Source organism: Fundulus heteroclitus, chromosome 19 (genome assembly GCF_011125445.2).
Source record: "Fundulus heteroclitus isolate FHET01 chromosome 19, MU-UCD_Fhet_4.1, whole genome shotgun sequence".
In the NCBI taxonomy this organism is placed as follows: Eukaryota; Metazoa; Chordata; class Actinopteri; order Cyprinodontiformes; family Fundulidae; genus Fundulus; species Fundulus heteroclitus.
This window is the reverse complement of record NC_046379.1, coordinates 10,435,539-10,455,390: the sequence shown is the minus strand read 5'-3', so window position 1 is coordinate 10,455,390 and position 19,852 is coordinate 10,435,539. Positions and strand designations below refer to the sequence as shown.

Here is a 19,852-nt window from a genome sequence, read left to right as displayed (position 1 = left end):
CGGTCATCTATTTGCATGTCAAGAGGCAATTTCCACAGGCTTAACCGACAGCCGAATCTGGGTAGGGGGCGGGGGGGTTAGTGCTTGAGAAGCACCGACACAAACTTCTTCACAAGAGGAGAAATATGAGTATACAACCGGGGGAACAAGTGGTGTCTCGCACAGGTGAAAGTGACGTGTGAACAGACATGGCCCTTAGGGGACAGCAGCAAAGAAAAGCGCGTGAAAGAGAGGAAATTAGGCCTGGCTTCCCCCGCAGCTCCCCCCTTATTGCTGAATTACTACATAAGACTATTTTACCTGCCTACGTTAGGTTGGTTAAACATGGATTCAGCGAGTCTTCCAGTCTGAGAAGGATCCACTAAGATCACACTGCTTACTGCTCAGGAGAGGTATATTATCCAAGGACATTTAACCAGTAAAAGTTCACATTTAGGTAACAATTTTCCTCTTTTCTCTCTCTGTTTTTTTTTTTTTTTACAGGTTTTTTTTTTCTTTTTTTTTTGCAGGATGAGATCAAGAGAAAATGGTTACCGAATTTGTCAGATTTCAAACTGTACACTCAGCTTTCCAAGTAGTAATTATTTACATGTCCTGGTTACGTCCAGGAGAAGAAAAAAAAGGAAACAACAACACACGAGTCTGCTTATGGTTGTTGACGCCTTTGCCTTCTTCAGAACAACATTTTTTTTTTTTTTTTTTTTTGGGAACCTACTTGTTCTGAAGATGCAAAGGGGCAGAAAGGTCCTTCATATACAGCATGACCACTGATAATTACAAAAGAAAATTATTACTGTACATAGTATTTATCATATATTTTAAATTAATCTGCGTCATTTTATATTTATACTAATAACCAAGTTTTCCACTTGTGTTTTTTTTTTGTTTCCTTATTATTTAATGTCCCAGGGATCCACAATGAGGAGGAGAACTCAGTCTCTGCTTTGCAAACTACACAGCTCCGTCTCCTGAAAACCCCGAGCCACGAGTCAAGTCACTCTCTGTCTTTTTGCTGCAGCCCTCCGCCTCCAATCAGACCTTGGCCTCCAGCATCTCCAGGAACAGTTTGTGCATGGGCACCTTGCCCTGCACCTTGATGCTGTAAAAGTGCTGCACAGCCTTAGTTGCAGTCTGCCGCAGCAGGGGCAGCGTCATGAGCAGTTTGCCAGCCCGTCGCGGGTCCTCCTGATGCTGGCTGCTCTCGTAGTCCTGAAGGGCCTCATGAAGAGCGTCCTGCAGCTTCTGGACCGCCTCCATGTCCTCTATGTGCATGGAGTCTGCTGGGACAAGATGAAAGAAGGAACAATGTTGAGGTTTTGAAATCCTTCGAGCACTGGGGGGGAACTGTCAATACGGCTTGCATTAGTAATATAACGGTACGTTTAGGACAGGTTACCATAATCAGGTTAGAGTCAGGCTTAAGATTATTCTTAGACTTAGACAACTTTATTTGTCATTTTGTATGCACAGAGTGCGTACAGAACAAAATTTTGTTGCATACAGCTTGTAAAATTGCAGAAGAATTGAATTTACAGTATGAGGTGCAGAAGTGATTTTAAAAGTAAGCACTTTAAATGTAGACAATGTAGGAGAAGTCACAGTGTACAGGTGAGTATTTTTAAAAACCATTTCTGTGTGCAGAAATTGATTGTGCAATTATACTTCTGGCCTAATTTAGATATAATATTACTTCTATGAAACCAAGAAGTTTGTTCCTGATAGAAAATGAGACGTGGATCTCTCTGAAGACAACAAAACGATGTAGAAGTATTAGATTTAAAAAACAAAAATAATCAGTTGGTTTTTATGAAGTAATATTTATCGTCAGCTGGATAAAACAAGCCTACTATACTTTTTACTGATGCTTATCAGAAAGGGAAATTCAGATGCTTGGTAAAACAGACCAACAGACAGTCCAAACTACAGAAAACTACAGTTTGGTAGCTAATATCAGCCACTTATACATGCGTTACTCAATGAACAGTAGAACTACAAAATGTATAATGTTTGGCACAACAAGATTTGAAAACTACGAGCAGATGTTTGTTTTGTGTTTTTGTTTAAGAAGGATGTATATGAAGAAAATAGAAACAAATAAACGTTACGGATAAAATCATTACCGCTGGATTGATGTTACATTTGTTAGCAGCAACAGGGCCAGTTGTTGGTTTTCTCTTTTAAATGAAAACCCACGCCCAGCTGACACTGGGGATTAAACCTTTCATCAACAACATTAAAGGCCATCACCGATCTTTTCCTTCGCATTTAGGAACACATTCACAGTTTACATTGCTCCAAAGGTGTAATTACCGAGGCAAGGAAACTCTGGAGGAGCTGCAGAGCGCAGCAGCTCAGGTGGCACCCAACAAATCTGGTGTTTTTGGAAATGTGAAACAAGATGCTCTGCTCAGATGAGACTAAATTAAACTTTTTTTTTTTTAAAGCAGGGACACACTAGGGCAGTTCTCTACGAAAGCATGCAAGACGATCTAAAAGACTTGAGGCTGAAGGGAGAGAGTCATCTTCCAGCAGGACAGCAACTTCAAATACAGCCAGAGTTAAAGTGAACTAGATCAGATCAAAGCATTTTCATAGGCTGGAAGGATCTAAGTCCAGACCTACATCCAAATAAAAATCTGTGATAAGACCTAAAAAGGGACGTTTAAAGATGTTAAATCTGACTTGAATAAACTTTATTTTGGAAAAAAGAATGGGCAGAAATGCGGGCCTGAAGTCGTCCAATGCTGGTAAAAGCTATAAATACAGTGGATTGACTCAAAGGAGCTGAATTAAAACGCTTGCAACACTTTTTAGATTTGTATTCATGAAACAATTAAAAAAGGTTAAATCACTTTACTTCAAAATCCACAATTATGCACCACACTGTACTAATCTATCAAAAAAAAAAAATGAAATCCCCTGAGATCCATCGATCCATCCCAGTGTTTGGTTTTAATGTGACAAAATGTGAACAAAGTTTAAGAGAGATGAAAACCTTTGCAAATTCTAAAATGATATAAAAAAAGAAAAAAGAAACCAGATCTTCTAAATAATTTTCATTTTGTATTATTTGATCAAGTAGGTGGACTATTCATACGGGCCTTGACCAGCGACAGATAAATGTTGTCCTCCGGTAAACGATGGCACGAATTCAACCCGGTCTGCGGTGTGAGAGTCCACATTAAACACCTCGCCGTTCCAAGGTTGGATCCAAAAGCACTAAAAAGGGGGCAGCTCCACTGAAAACTACTACAGCATATCACTCTTATTTTCCTAAAACTTGCAGCATTCTGTAAAAGCTTAGAGCTTTGATCGCAGCTTATTTTTAAATTTTTTTACACATTTCTATTTATTGCACTAAAAATGTAGAGAAAAAAGTTTTTAAAATCTTTCCTTTTCACTAATCTGCAGTTTGAGCCAGCCTACCTTCTGACGATCCTCACACCTGTAACGTCACGCTACACTTTTTTTCTGTTTTACTGATTCGGCTGCCCTCGGTGTCGCCACCCTCCTCTCACGGCTTTTACTCTGAGGCCCCCCCAGCTTTTGTCTCCCCGCTCCTGGGAGGGTCCGGGGTGGCACTCTCCCTCACCGGTTAACTGGCACCTCGCACTCGGGAGACAGCGTGTCATTGGCCGCCCGACTCGTCTCACCTTGGCAGCGCATATTTTACTCCGCGGGACAATAAAAGGCAAAACAGATTTCAGGCTTCGCCCCAGATTCATTGACTGGAACAACTGTATTCCCAAGACCTTGAGACATTTCTCACCCTGACGGTTTTCAAATCCACAGTGGTAAAACGAAGTAGGTCGTTTTTGTAAAGTGAACGTGGGAGGGGGGGTGTGGGGTGAGAACAAAAGCCAAAAAAAAAAAAAAAGGAGAAGAAAGAAAAAAATCACAGATGAGAATGTGGTGAGACATGATTATAATTATCTGTTTTTTTTCTTCCACCCCCACTGATACCGTGTTCACACCCAAAATCGTTTTGTTTTAGCAAATCAATCCAATGTTTTGTTCTGTTTTTTCACACCTTCGCACAGACACACGTTTCTGTGATAAAGCGGCTTTAATGAAATGTTTTACAGCAGGGGGGGCGGGGGGGGGGGAATAAAAAGAGCGATGGAGACATCTCAACAGATGGGAGAGAAAAGAGGGCAAGCGCGCACGCCGCTCCGTTCGGGTGGAGGAGGGGGAGGAATAAAAAACAACTTTGAAGAAACAATTTCCCTGCAATCCATCAGTGAGCCCACGTCGATCGAATTGATAAACTGCTAATTACAAAATCAATCGCTATGAATTTTCACAGCTGTCAGACAGAGGGGTTCCCGGGAGAGCGATCTCCCAGAGACCTTGTTCCTCCTCCTCTTCTCTCCCCCATCCCCCCATCACTGCCTCACCCCCCCCCCCCCTCCACCCTACCTGCCTCCCAAAAGCTCTGCTGTCTGAAAGCAAAGTCCCTGCATCAGCATTTTCATTTTCAGCCCAGGACAAAACAAGGGAAAGAGGCCCGGTGACCCAGGCGCGCATTGATCAGAGCGGGACAGGTCCTGCCTCCTCAAAAGGCGACTTGTCAATAGCGGCGTGCAGCCTTCGCATCCGAACAAACGAGGCCCACCGCCCCCCTGATATTCATTCCCTTCGACTTAACACATTTTATTGACAGCCCCCGTGCTCCTAATGAAATGCTAAATTTACCTCACATGGCTGCCTGTGCCCTGCAGCTACTGTTATGGAGATGGAGGAAGAGGAGGGAGCGCAGAAGAAATACCACGGTGTTCAATTACAAAAAAATAGAATAAAAATACCCTTCCTCCATTTTTCTTTCCACATTTGCAGGCCTTATCTTCTCTCCATCCCTCTATCTTATGTTCCCAACTAAAGGTTAGTCCTAAAACTCCACAAAAAATTAACACATGACATTTCTGAAAATGCATTACAAGTACTCCAAATCTGTGTGTGTGTGTATATATATATATATATATATATATATATATATATATATATATATATATATATATATATATATATATATATATATATATATCCTCATATATATATCTCCTCTAGTGTCATTTCCTCAAAGGTTCACATAGAATGTCAGATATTGAGCAAGACTTATTATTAACATTACTTATTATTTTTTTTAGTTTCTGTCTCAGTTTTATACATCCTTATATTTGGTTTACAGTGCACAATTGTTAAAAAGCATCATATTTGTAAGCAATTTGTTTTTAAAAAAAACATCTAATTTGCTTTTAGTTTTCTTGAAATAAATTTGAAATGGACTCCATTATATATAATAATCCATATGGGATAAAAACAATAATATTTCTACAATTATGCCACAAGATTATATTATTATAAGCTACAGATGTTTAGTGCTCTTTAAGATCCCATTGCAAAAAATAAAAATTATATAAAAATATTTGCAGAAATAAGAACACTGCTTTCATGAATAAGTAATTATATTTATATTTTCTTGCAGAAACGTGATCCTCTCACTGAAAAATCCAACATTTAATTTGAAATAAAATCCCATATAGAGAAATTGTATGCAAGCAATATTACTGACGCCAAAATTAGAGGATCCACAAATAACTCCTATTAAATCAGTGTAACTGAAGCATTTTGGTAAGCTGCATTTTACTTGTTTTAGGTTTATTTGGAGTGCTGAGGGACTTAGAAATCAATGTTTTGCTGTTTCAATGCAGTAGAAATACGGTTTGACAAAGAGGCCTGTTTTTTATACAGCTATTCTTCAAAATGGGTAAACACAAAGAATACCTTTTGGCCTAAACTTACCCGTTTTTAATTTATTATAAATTTACTGTATTCTTATGTATGTTACATTATTATAACAATTATTATAATAAAAATAAGTTGCCCGTAAAGGTAAAAACTAAACTAAAATAATTATTATTTATGTCTATTAAACCAGTTTTTGATTGGACCGTGTGCTCAACCTATCCCCACCTGAGTTGGCGAGAGCGATGGCTTTGAGGGTCACAAACTCCTCCTTCTCCACCTTGAGCTTCTTGTACTTGCGCACCAGCTGCAGGATGGAGACGTAGAGGTCGAGCAGGCCCGTCAGCCGCGAGTGCTCCTCGTCCATGATGTAGTCCTCGGCGTACACCAGCTCGTCCTCGTACGGCAACGAGCGGAACACGATGCTGAGGATGAGGATTTCCATCCAGGCGCTCTGCAGCAGGCTCATCTGGTCTCCCAGAGAGAGGGTGGAGAAGCCTGGACGAGAGCACAGGAGCCGTGTGAGGGCAAGGTGACAACGGGAAAACAGATGGCACGAAAAAAGAAAAGAAACGTCTGCGTTCAGATCAGATCAGGGAAATGAGCCTGGCGAATTTAGCAAATTGAAAACCGGGACCAGGCCAATCAGTAAAACAAACACGATCTGTCCAAACGCAGAGCACATGGGCTTATTTTTAAACGCACGGTGGAAGGTCCTCTTTGAAGCTCGTCTCTGAGCACTTTACTGGGCTTTACTGTAAGTGAGGACAGTAAATCAGTGCAAAGGTCTGAGAAACACAAAGCCATGTGGTCACCCCTTGTCTCCTGTCCCTCTTCTATTGGTGTTAGGGGGATTAGCGCAGAGGCACATTCATACTGGAAGGGTGGAGGACATGACATACATGCTGTAACAGGAGGAGGGCGATGAGGGGGACGCGCACACGCCAGCGCAAACACACAAAACGTGGCAGGAAAACAAAACAAGAAACAGTGCACGTTGAGATCATGACATCTATATGTATGCTCATAAATCCAAACACATAAAAAGAAACACCCCATAGGGCTGGGATCAGGAGGTTCAAACCAGACCTGAAGACCTGCCTAAACCCGGGGTCTCGCTCTGCAGCAGCTGGATGAGCTGAAATTGGCATGGGAACATCAAACCTCTGTCATTTCCTCTCAGACACCTCTACATATGCTCAGAATAGAGCATCAAATAAAACAAGCTGCTTTACCCTCCCCCTCAGATGAGCTCTGAGAACCACAAACAAAAGAGATGACAAACGTTAAGGGCAAGCAGTCATATGCGGTCCCTTACAAAACTATTTATACCACAAACATCAATTTATTTTATAGGGACTTAAGTGATGCGTAACGGTGAAGTGGAATTGAAATAATGTATGATACTTTAGCTGTCATAATCCGCTGCAAACATTTTAAAGGCATACTATGCAACATTTCTCAGTTAATTAATGTGTTCCATACCGTTTTGGATGATTAAATGAGTCATTTCAGGTCGAACAAAGGTTTTCTCGGCTGCCCTGTTGGTCTGTGGGGGAAATACCGTACTTGTAATTGCAAGAGCCGTCGGCCCGCACCCACAGGCTCAGAAGTCTCGTGCAAGACCGCGAGAGTCGGTCTTGCTTTACGGCGAGAACTCCATGTGTTTTTGCCCTGCCATTCACTATATGCACGCATGAAAGCAACAAAGAACCGCGTGTTAACGTCAAATAAACATGCAAGGATATCAAGTTTTATTATTTATTTTTATTTTTTTTGAATGTTGGCAAGGCAGTAACATGAGTTTGGCGAGGCGGTCGCTGCGGGAAACCCTGATGTTCATACTTTCACTGTGTTAGTCATCGTTTGTACTGCCGTTTTTTCCACTTTTCGTTGCGTTCGCCTGTCTGCTAAGCTCAAAACAACCGCGCCTGGCTTGACGGAGAAACCAGAACAGCTGAGCATCTTTACGACAGTGCACTTTTACTTTCACCCTCTGGGGGGAGCCTCGCTGGAAAATCAACCCCGGTTTGCATAGTATACCTTTAAAGTGTCTCTACCCACTGAAATCTTTGCCCCTCTCTTTGTTGCAAAACAACTGAAGCTCCATCCGTCAGTTTGGATGGAGAGCGTCTGTGATCGATTAATAAGTCTTGTTACAGATTCACAACTAGATTTAAGTCTGGACTTTGGCGAGGCCGTCCTAACACGTGAACATGCTTTAATCTGGACCCTCCCACTGTAGCTCTGGCTGCATGTATGTTTAGGGTGGTTGTTCAGGTTTTCTCTGAGAATGACCCTTTATTTAGGTCCGCCCATCTTCTTCTCAGCTCTGACCTGCTTCCCTGCTGTGGAAGAGCGTCCAGACGGCATGGAGCTGCCACCACCGCGTTTCAGCACGGGGCCTGAACGTATAATTTTACTCTGATCTTACCTAAGCTCTTCCTTCCGCACGGTTTGTCTGGGGCCCTCCTGCATAACGGACAGATTGTGAGGTGCAAAGGTGATAGTTGTTCTATTGAGGGGCTTCTCCGATCTTAGCAGCGGATCTCTGCAGCTCCTCCACAGTAACCGTGGGGCCTCCTAGCTGCTTCCCTGACTAATGCTAACGCACAATTATGCGTTACTTTGTGCAAGTGGATAACGTAAAATTAAAGCTAAAAGCAGTGAAGTTTGAGGGGGTACCCTGACAAAATGTGAACAGTTTGTCATATTTTTTTGTGCATGTCTGTTTTACTTCTCCTTTTCCTTTACAATACAGCTGTCAAACTGCCCCCCCCCACCCCCAAAGCACTCCCAACGTTACCCCCACCTCCCCTCCCCCCAGCTCCTGCAGGCGCCTCATTCTGACAGCATATTAGACTCCCCAGCACCGCCCCTGATTGCTTTTACAAGTTCGCTGGTGCCACAGTACCTGCCACTGTGTGATTAACAGGCGATAGATTACTGTATTGACCAGGGTGCGCGCATCAAACGTTTTCTCTTGAATATAAAATGCTCTCGCTGTGGTGGAGCCACAAGCCCGATGTTTATCTCCCGCTGCCAGGACGCCGCAGCAACTCTCACACACACACACACACACACACACGTGCAGCTCGGTGAGGTAAAAACGAAGAAGCACGAGAGCAAGTGAAAAAGAAAACAGGACAGAGGCAGAGACAAAAAAAGGTGGAATGCAGGAAGAGTAGTACCCGAGTGTTCAATTCCCCTTATCGTGGTGATGACCACGGCAGGGGAAGAGCTGCAGGATACATTAATTAACAGATTGTGATCAGAATTTGAGGGTCTTCACGGTTTTGAAGGGGAATCAATAGTGGGCGGAAAAGAGCGCAAACTGAAAGGTGCTGGTACGGCCCGATCCCAAATTAGAGCCAACAAAGCAGACTGCCGAAAGCACTCAAAACACTTGACTATTATCAGTGAAGGCAATAAGCCATATTTTCCGCCGGCCTGGGCCATTACACTTATCCCGAGCATCTTAAAACGCTTTGTTGTGTTATTTCCTTGTCTGCATACGTGGCCATTATGTCGGACGGAATGTGGACTGGCCGGAGAGAAATTGTCATGCGAGCGCGGACGTGGCGCTGATTGCCGCATCAGGTTGGCATCGCAATCACAGGCGAGGCTCCGTGTAGCCTTTTAATGCCAAGGGGGACTGAAGCGGAACTAAAGCGCTGCTCCCGCTATGACAGCTCGCGTGACGGCCCTGTTCAGGGCTCGCTGGAGTGGCTTCAGAGTTGTTCTGATACAACCGACACCTCTCAGCCATATGCAAACTTGCATCCCAGCAGCCTGCAATTACCTTTGACGCTAAAAGTCCTTGAATTTAATCCAGTGTTGTGAGATGGAGAGGTAGTGTTTTTCCCCGCTCCATCCCCTCTCCTCAAAGCCTAAATTATCGCTCCAAATGGGATCTTGTGTCGTTGCCTCGCCTTTTTCCACTCAATTTAATCGAGTAATGAAGTGACTTCCCGACTCCACAGGTCACGCCGCGCTCCGGCCGGCGCACTCTGAAGGTGGCCCGGTTAAGTGCCGTCGGAGTGGGTGATTCCCCCTAATGAAATATCAATATTTACATCTTCATTTCCAGCCCACTGCCTTGGCGGGGTTTGACCAAACATGACACAATATTGACCAAATCAGAGGAGCCCGTCTGTGCACCTGAAGAGCCTTTTCCGCTCCACAGCTGAACGCTCTGGCAGGTTTCTGTCTGGGATTCTTTGCGCCGATAATTGCTACACATTTGTCTTTCTTCACTTGGATTTGAGCAGACTGATCAAATAAGCATCGAACAATTAGACGTTTCTCGCTCTAAATTCACACATTAAATTAGTCTTTGTTAGGTCAGGCCGAAGTGATTGTGGGAATCCAGGCTAATGCTGCAAAACAGTTCATGAACCTAAAATGCACAAGACTAAATGCATTTTTTAATCTCTAGGATGTTTTTGTTAAACCTTCATCCATCATCTAGTCAATTCTGACCAGGTTTCCCTTTCTCTGGTGAAGAAAAGCACCCCCACAGCATGATGATGCCTCCGCCGTGCTTAACTGAGAGGATGGGGCGTTCAGGGTGTTGTTCTTTCATCAAACAAAGCATTTTGCACAAAAGCCAAAAAGTTAAATGTCACGTCATCATCGTGCAACTCTTTCAGAGAACCAGCATTTCTAAAAATGAAATTAATCTAGAAAAAAAATGGGCATAACAAATTAAGGTCACAAAAATAAAACTTCACGCTAAAGCCACGACTGGAAAACCATCGTCTCTCTCTTTATCCTCCCAAAAGGCTTCAGCTGTGAGCAGGAGGGGGCGGCCCCAAACCTGCAGACGGCCGTTTCAAACCCCTTGCAGAGATTAATCAGAGCAGTGTTTCATCTGCCGGAGAACAGGACGGTCCAAAATGAAATGCTGGAGATTTCTGTTGAGCTGGAGTTCATATTCTATTAATTTATTATTGTTTCTTTCTCCCCGAGGGCCATTAGCGCGAGTAATAAAAAGAGATGTAATTACGAGGCACGGCGGTCCCCTCCAGCTGCAGCCCCCTCGTAACTCACCCTCAATCAGACAACACAGCAGACAAAGAGGGGGGAGAGCGAAGGAGAAAAAAAAATGGCAAGAGAGAGAGAGAGAGAGAGAAATGGGGGATAAAAGAGAAGAGAAGATATGGGGCAGAGCGGGGGGGGGGGCGATAAGCAAGAAAGGGGACCAAAGAGGACTAAAGCGTTAGAGGAAAAAAAGAAGTGTGAGATAGAAAGGAGGGGGGGGAAGGAGAGTAATTCTGGCTGGACACTGGCTGATCTATCATGGCCGGCTATCAGAAGGACAAGCAGGCCCTGAAGACTTCTGCCCGGCGGCAATCTCACCTCAGCCAAGTCAAGTGCTCTCCGGGCACCGGTTGAAGCCAAACCGTGCCCAAACAGGACCCGAGAGGTTCCGCACGCCTTTCATACTAACCTCAAACTGGGCCCAGAGATCGTATCGCTCGCCATCAGCTCTTCTCTATATCAAAGCTCTTCATTTTAGTCTAAACGTTTGATTAAAAGACAAAGGGTGGGGAAAAAAAGCAGGAAATAGATGCACCTCTGACTCAATTCAATTTAGTTTATTTACATAGCGCCAAATCAGAAAGCACGCCATCTCAAGGCACTTTACAAAGTCAATTCAATCAAATCATGAAGAGATATTGGTTATAAGGAACACCGACTTGCAGCATTCACTCCTCCTACATGAGCGTGTGGTGGACGGTTGCTTGCCCTGCATCGTTGAAATGCAGCAATCCCTCATTACGGGTATGCATTTAGCGACAGCAGAAGGGAAAAACTCCCCTCTGATCTAAATGGATTTGTTCAAAGTCTGAAGCATAATTATCGTTTGGCATGTTTTTTTTTTGTTCAGGGAAGCTGAATTCACACAACAGCAGGAGGAAAATCCAATCAATACCAGCTTGGTAATAACTTGCTGAGCTCGACATAAATATTTTGACCAGCAATCCAGCCTGATGTGTGGCGGTAACACACACACACACACACACACACACACACACACACACACACACACACACACACACACACACACACACACACACACACACACACACACACACACACACAAATTGTTGTTTAAAATACAAAGTGAGGTCCATTCATTTCAAACCCTGACCCTAACCTTCGGGGAATAATACCTAACCCTAACTTAATTGACACCTTAGTCCTAAACCTAACCGCTAGCCCAGAAGACCAAAATAAAGTCCTCACTTTACATCAAAGTCCTCACTTTACTCGGATAAATTAACAAAATATGTTCTCACTCAGCTCCAAGTACAAGTGCACACACACCCACACCTGTTTTTCTATCATTACAAGGACTTTGCAGTGACTTTCATTCATTTTTTATTAATTTCTATGGCCTCTCTCTGACCATTACCAGTACATGCCTAAACCTAAACCTCACCCCTGACCCCAAAACAGCACTTTCTCTTATGAGGCCCAGGCTTTGGGCCCCATAAGGAGCAGTGGATCCTCACATGGTATGTATTGGAAAAATGGGCCTTCAGGGTTTCCCGCAGCGCTATCTTGGCGTGGCGGCCGCCTCGCCAAACTCACGCCCCCGCCACGCCAACGTTCCCAAAAAAAAAAAAAAAATAGCCTTAAACTGTAACAAATGCTTGAACAGACAAACCTGCTGCAGGCTCTCACGCTACCTTGATTTCATGACATGAAGGTTGATTTATACCGAACAAAACCTGTCAGACTTTGTGACAAAGAAGCTTCTGAGAGAAAACCAATAAGGACAACGTGGTTCACTGTTTAGGAGACATCTACCGGTTACCAGCATCAAGGTATGCCAGAAAGGGAAGAATATGCAACAAGCACTTGAAAACTCCTCAAAAATCTATTGGTAGTTATTTTATATTTTTAATATATTCTACAGGGCATACAGACATTTTTAAAGGCAAGGTTTTGTGATTTTAAAAAATGGAAGCAAGAGGAATATTTTTGCAACCAGTGTAAGTCTTTGCATTTGGGTGCATGAAAAAAAAAGCCACAAAGCATGACGCTGCCACCACCATGCTTCACTGTGGGCACGGTGTTTTTACACCAAATATTAGGTCTGTGTTAAAAAGATAGATTTTCCTACTCTGAATCGATTCCCATATTAATTCCTAAAGATCAATTCATATAAACAAAGACCGATTAAAAAACATAATATTCCACTGTGAACTTAGACGTGTGAGCTGACATTTCTGGGTCACACTCCACTCCGGGAGGTGAATTTTTAATTTCATATTTTTAACAATACACCAGGTTAGTGTCCTAATAGCAGCTGTGGATATGTGTAGCATCTTCAGTTTTCTACTCTGGATCTGTTTGGGTATTCTGTCCCACAGCATGTTCTCCAGTTTTGCATTGTATTACATTGAAATGACTGTCGTAATTTCAGCTTTTAACTTTTGCTCTCTCTCTTTTTCTTCATAGTAGGTACACCTGGTCTGGCGTTCTGTTAACTGTGACATCATCCAGAGAAGACGGCTCACCCGCTACTACCATCTAATGTAGAACAGATTACTAGATCAATGTGTGCTTCTGTGCTTTTTTGTTTCTCTTGTTGTGTCTCTGTTCTGTCTTCTGTAACCCCAGTCGGTCGAGGCAGATGACCGTTCATACTGAGCCTGGTTCTGCCGGAGGTTTTTTTTTTCCCGTTAATGGGTGGTTTTTCTTCCCACTGTCGCTTCATGCTTGCTCAGTATGAGGGATTGCAGCAAAGCCATGGACAATGCAGACGACTCTCCCTGTAGCTCTATGCATCTCCAGGAGTGAATGCTGCTTGTCGTGACTTTGATGCAATCAACTGGTTTCCTTATATAGGACATTTTTGACCAATCTGTATAATCTGACCAAATCTGTATAATATGATTGAACTTGACTTTGTAAAGTGCCTTGAGATGACATGTTTCATGATTTGGCGCTATATAAATAAAATTGAATTGAATTGAATTGAATGTTTGTGAAAGCAATCATCTCAACATTCAAGGAGAGGGTTTGGTCCTTACAGCTGCCATTAACTACTATTATTTTATTAATTTACTGTTGATTGTTTATATAACACTAGTATCAATATGTTGAATTGCTACACTGTCATGTAATTCATGTAACAGCTAAAAAAATGTTTTTCATACCAACAATCCAATTTGATATTGGATCGAAAAGAATCAATTCTAAATCTTAAGAATCTGAATGAAATCGATTCTTGTAATTTGAATCGATGCCCGACCCTATCAAATATGCCTTTTGAAATTAGAATAGAATAGAATAACCTTTATTGTGCCACAATAGGGAAATTTGGGCGTGACTGTGGTGAAAAAAGAATTAAAGACAGCAGATTTAAAGTTAAGTTCTAAATCAGAAGAGAATGAACTTAACAAAGGGAAGAAAAAAAGAAAATATTGCACATTTGTGCAAATTATGGCCAAAAAGAGATTTTCTCCACTTGATGACAACGGTCTTCACTTTGCCCCATTATGCCTTCGAGGAAGTCTGTTCAGCCATTCAATGCATCACAGCATGTGAATGGAGAGCATCCGCCATTTCTGTCATCGTCTTCAACTTTAGTAAACGAGCTTTGCTGCAGCACACTACCCTCACAATTATCGGTGGTATTGCTTTGTTTATTGCGTTATTGCGTCTGCACGTTCCCTGATGAACAGAAGGCCTCCATCTATATGCATCTAAATATGTGGCGTTGAGCATAAATGGCTCTTTAAGGTGGATAAAAAGTCTGAAATTGTTTATTATGGTCTCATTTTCTTTATATCACAGAAACCTGGCATTTAAGAGGGGCACAAAGACTTTTTTATATTGTGTGTATCAGATTTAAAATAATAAATGTTTTTGAACTTGAATAATCAGTATGCTCAATTGCTTGCAGTAGGGATGAATGATGCTCTTCTGTTTTGAATAAAACCAGTTGGATCCTTCAAAAAAGCTTTTCAATCTTTGTAATAAATACCGCGATACTGTTAAAGCGTGGTGTTTTTACTCAAAGTTATCATACTGTGAGAATCTCGTCCAACCAGTGTGTTATCCTATCGTACACTGCAAAAGCAGAACTAAAAATAAGTAATATTTTCTTAAAATGAGTGTCTTAATCTGTCCTTAATTTGAGCAGGTAAATAAGATGATCTGCCAATGGAATAAGATTTTTGCACTTAAAATAGGAACAACTCATCTTCATCATCTTATTTCAAGTGCAGGATGTCTAATTATCTTATTTTAGGGGTCAAAAATACTAATTTCATTGGCAGATAATTGTATATACATGCTCAAATCTAGGACAAAAACACAAATTTTAAGAACATTTTACTTATTTTTAGATCCGTTTTTGCAGTGTAGGTAGCTGGGGAACGGGTGATTTGACCAGCAGTCAACGTTAAGCAGCTAAGAAACGTTAAATGCAGTAATCCTCTTGTTTCAATCTGCTCTCTATGACCCTCCCCGACCCCATCGAAGGAGTCCTTAGCCCTCCCCCGGGTCTCCCTTGGCCAATACTGACTTTACAAATCTCTGTTTAGCCGCAAAGACGGGACGAATCAAGCTTTAATTATCGCCATAATTACATGTAATTTATCTTCGCTGCCATCAAGTAGCATTGCTTAATGAGGGATGGCGCTCTGAGGATGATCACTTCAAGGCACATCAGCAGACAAGGCCGAGTGTCTTTCAAATAAAAAGGACCAAGCTAAAATACACAAATTCGACTCCTCTGCCACAGTCGCAAAGCTGCTCGAAATTCTTCAGCTAGAGAACAGAAAACGCTGCTTAAAGTCTTTTCCACCTGCCTGGCAAACATCCCGTTCCTGCTCCTGCCTCCTCACACACCACCCATCTCAATCTGCCTCAAGTTTTCCTCCAGCTTTGCTGCCTTGGTTCAAGCCTCAGCATCCACCTGATTGCTCAATCTATCTTTATCCCCCCATGCTGAAGCCTACGTCAGAGGGTAAATTGAATATACTAAGAGCTGTCTGTTGGTGTCTATATTTAATAAAGTGCACTGATGAGGTGCTGATTTATTGCAGGGCAGTATTCACACTCTATTACAAGGAGATTACGCAGCCTGAGTGGGATCAGCCTGGCAACACAGTAAGTAGATTTCACAATTTAATGGCAAAGGGAAAATGGGAACCCTGGTTGGGGGGTGGGGGGTGGGGGGGGGTTAGTTGCTGGAAGATGCCGGGTGATCACGGCGCAAACACGACAACATACAAGAAGGTGTGATCTCCCTTTGACATCGCTGCCTCTGTGTTAACAAGTAATACAGCAGCCACTTGTCTGTCAAACGCAGGTATGATGAGCGGGGATTAAATAAAGCAGAGATAATTAATATTCCCAAAACACCAGCGCTAAATAACACAATGCAGCCTTCATTACCTTCTTCCGGCCTAAATCGAACACAGCAAATGCAGAAACGGGAATTAATGTATAAGCAGCTGATTATAAACAGATGCGGTGCCTTGTAAAAGCGTACATACCCTCGACAGTTTTTCACACTTCAGTGCATTTTACGGGGAGTTTATATCTGCTAAGGTAGAACAAAGTGTAAGTTTGAAGCAGCGTTTAAAGTGACGCGCGGGTTTTAGGTGTTTTTTTCCACATAGAAATCCAAAATGTGTGGAGTCCAAATATTATAAACGAAATACCACAAAAAAAAAAAAAAAAACCCAACTAAACTTATTTTTGGGTGTGCCAACCAGTTTTACTCATTAACACACTGAAATGTTTTGCCTATTCTGTTTTGTAAAATAGATCAAGATCAGTTGGACTGGATGAAGAGCGCAAGTCTTGTCACATGTTCTTAATAGCTTTTAGCTCTGGACTGTGACTGGGCCTTTCTAACACATGAGCATGCTCTGATTCAAACCATTCAGCTATGACTGTATATTTAGGATGGTTGTCCTGCTGGACGGAGAATCTCTGTCTCAGACTCAAGTCTTTTGCAGACTTTTACAGGCTGGTTTCCAGGTGTGCCCTGTATTTAGCTTTATCCATACTCCCATTATCTCTAACCAGCTTCCTCGTGCCCACTGAAAAAAAGCATCCTCATATCAAGGTGCTGCCACCATCTTGTTTCAAGATGGGGATGGTGTGTTTAAGGGTGGCATGCAATCTTGGTTTCCCACCATTCAGGCTAAAAACTTTAATTTAGACATGCAGCTGTGTCCCCTGCATTACTTGTAGGGGACGCAGCTACATGGCTAGCGGCTTTCTTTGGGCTGCTCTCACATAAAGGTCAGATTTGCTGTCCTACCAAAAAAAAAAAAATATAAAAAATAATAATTTCCCACCTGAGCTCTGGATATCTCCAGCTCCTCCATAGCTACTATGTTATTTCTGGCCTGGGAAGGATTGCAGTAGTGACATTCTCTTTCCAGTTTCCATATGACGTGTCAAACACTGCTCTGTTAGATGTTGAACACTTGGATTATCTTACAACATAAAACAAACTTTAAACCACTAAATACTTTGAGCTTTGTGATTTTAACGTGAAAAAATGTTTAAAAAAATTAAAGGGATGTAATAACTTTTGCAAGGCACATTACACTTGTTTTTATTGATCTTTTGTAAATGTCAAAGCTTACCCCCCCCTGCTGGAACAACAAGCATCTCTTGTATAAAAGGCATGAATGCCAGTTTTCACGTGGCATTACCACTGCAGGGGGGGAAGCATCCAGGATAGTCACACTCTGAGGAGGTTTTAGTGCAACGAAGCTGTGAGTATACTCAGATCCTCCGTAAAAAAAAAACACGACGGAGTGGAATTCAGCTTTACGTGATGGGAAAGGGCCAAAGGGGATGGACAGTGCACTGCAATGCGTGTCAAAGGTTGTTAGCACCTTAGGAGCAACAAGCCATCTGTCAGCATATCCCTGTAACACGGCTCCTCCTAATGACCCTGCACCCCCTCCTCAGGCGGCTGAACGCCGCTTCATGGTACTATTTGGGGAGGCGATTCAAGTGTCTGAAGGTTCTCCTGTGAGTATCAATGTAACAACCAAAAACTTCAATGCATTTTAATGGGACAAAGTAGAGTTAACTGCAAAGTGAAAGGAAAATAACACATGGCATTTATTTATTTAACAAATAAAGATCTGAACGGTGAGTGTTGTTTCCATCAATTGTATCCATTCAACCTGTCACCCCTAAAAAAATGCAGCATGATCAATTAATTGCCTTCACAGATCACCTAAATAGTAAACAGCGTTTAATTTATTCACAGTATGAACGCTGCTCCTCTGTGAAGGTTTCTTACACTAGGGAACAAACAGCATCGTGAAGACCAAACAACATGGCAGAAAGGTGAGGGACAAAGTTGTGGAGAAGTTTAAAGCAGAGTTGGGTCATAAAACAATACGTTGATGCTTTGAACATCTCACAGAGCTCTATTTGGTCTGTTACCCGAAAAACTAGAGAGTATGTCACAATTCCAAAACGAACAAGACATGGTCATCCATTTAAATTGGCAGGCCCGCCAATGAGAGCGTTAATCAGTGGAAGCTGTTAAGAGGCCAAAGGTAACTCTGGAGGAGCTGCAGTGATCCAAAGCTCCTCTATCTTATAAAAACAAACAGAATACTGTACATTTAAGTTTGCTGTCGTAAAGTGACCAAATATTTCAAAACTGAAAGGGGTATGAATACTTTTGCAAGGCTCTGGATGCTGAATTATCTTTCACAGCTCAGAGCCAAAGGCGACACTGGACCACACCTACACGACTAACACAGCTTGTTATCCTCCACTCGCCCTCCCATTACCACTCAATAGGGCCATTCTTCTCCACATTATGCCACTTTTCAAACACAATTTGAAATGTTCTCTGTTAATAGACGGAATTAAAAATCAACTAGGAGAAGCTAAGTGCCAATTCTTCTGGCATTTTAAAACTGTTGCATTTGAACTTTAGTTATTGGCCCATCTGTAAGTGGCCTAATAAGTGTGTTCTACTTCATAATGAACTGTTAATCTTTTTAATTCCTTCGCCCAGGGCCACAAAAATCTATCAGAATACAATCTGCATTTTTTTTTCCTCCCCTGTCTGGTCCTGTAGTGGAGGAGGAGAAATATAGCAGGAGATGAGCATGGTAGGCTGCCCCGGGGTACCGCCGGTGCATGGAGTGTTAGTGCATGGAGTCTCGCTCAACCAGTGAACCGTCTCTGATCAGGTTCAGCCATGTACAACTCAATTATGCAGCCATTTCATGGCCAGAGGGCACCCACTGTCCTAATACAAACGCCACCACAGGGACAGACGCAGACCAAGCACTTAGCAGAAGCCCAGTTTTTTTTTTTTTATCATTAAATGGTCATTTATTATAAAAAAAAAAACATTTGATTCACCAATGAAAACATTCAAATGAGAAACAAAGGTATTAGTGAGAGTCTGTGTGTGTTTACAGGGAAGGAGATCAGAATAATCTGCTTAAAGCCTATCATCTCACAGGTAGTGCAGATTAGTCAGTGTAGCCTTTAAGTGGCAGATACCTGCTCTAATTTAGGAACAGCGCTGTGGACTTGCAGGAATGGGGGGAAATTATCATTGCTCACAATGTTTTTCTTTTTGTTTTTTTTACCCCATGATGCCAGACAAATAGCAGGAACACCATGGATCTGTGCACTGCACTATGCATTATGTGTGATGGGAATGAGTATTTATTTAGTTGCAGAGAAAATCCTCATTGGAACATGCAAGGTGCATTTTAATTGTTATCCATCTCAGGACGTGAGATAAAAGTGTAAGTAGATACATGTAAGAAAGACATTTACAAAAAAAATGATTATAGAAATCAAAGTGTATTTAGGTTGCCCTCCATCTCTTTATTCTTTCACAAAGTCGGTTCATTCTACTTCCAACCGTCCACAGCACATTATCCTGGGATTTTTTGCGCATGTCTGCGGTGCTGGCGTAATTTTTGGGTCACATCAACGGGAGTGTGTTATCGGGTCAGCTGTGATCCAGTCCTGAGTAAGCTCCTTGGTTAAACTCTCAGGCTGCTGACCATGCATGGCCATGTGCGACGTTATCCAAACAGTTTAAACACGTAAGGGACCGGAGCTGAGG

General features: G+C 42.3%; 1 protein-coding gene across 7 annotated transcripts in view; it reads right to left on the bottom strand.

Moving 5' to 3' along the window:
* Positions 1-464: 464 nt before the first annotated feature.
* esrrb (estrogen-related receptor beta) overlaps positions 465-19,852 on the bottom strand; it is a 69,141-nt gene continuing 49,753 nt past the window's right edge. For 6 of the 7 annotated variants that reach the window (XM_036150353.1, XM_021309993.2, XM_021310002.2 and 3 more), the window contains 2 exons: positions 5,974-6,243; positions 465-1,277 (listed from right to left, as the gene is read on the bottom strand). In XM_036150353.1, coding sequence (XP_036006246.1) covers positions 1,033-1,277; positions 5,974-6,243 — 515 coding nt within the window. In that variant the 3' untranslated portion in view covers positions 465-1,032. 7 annotated transcript variants of the gene reach the window in all.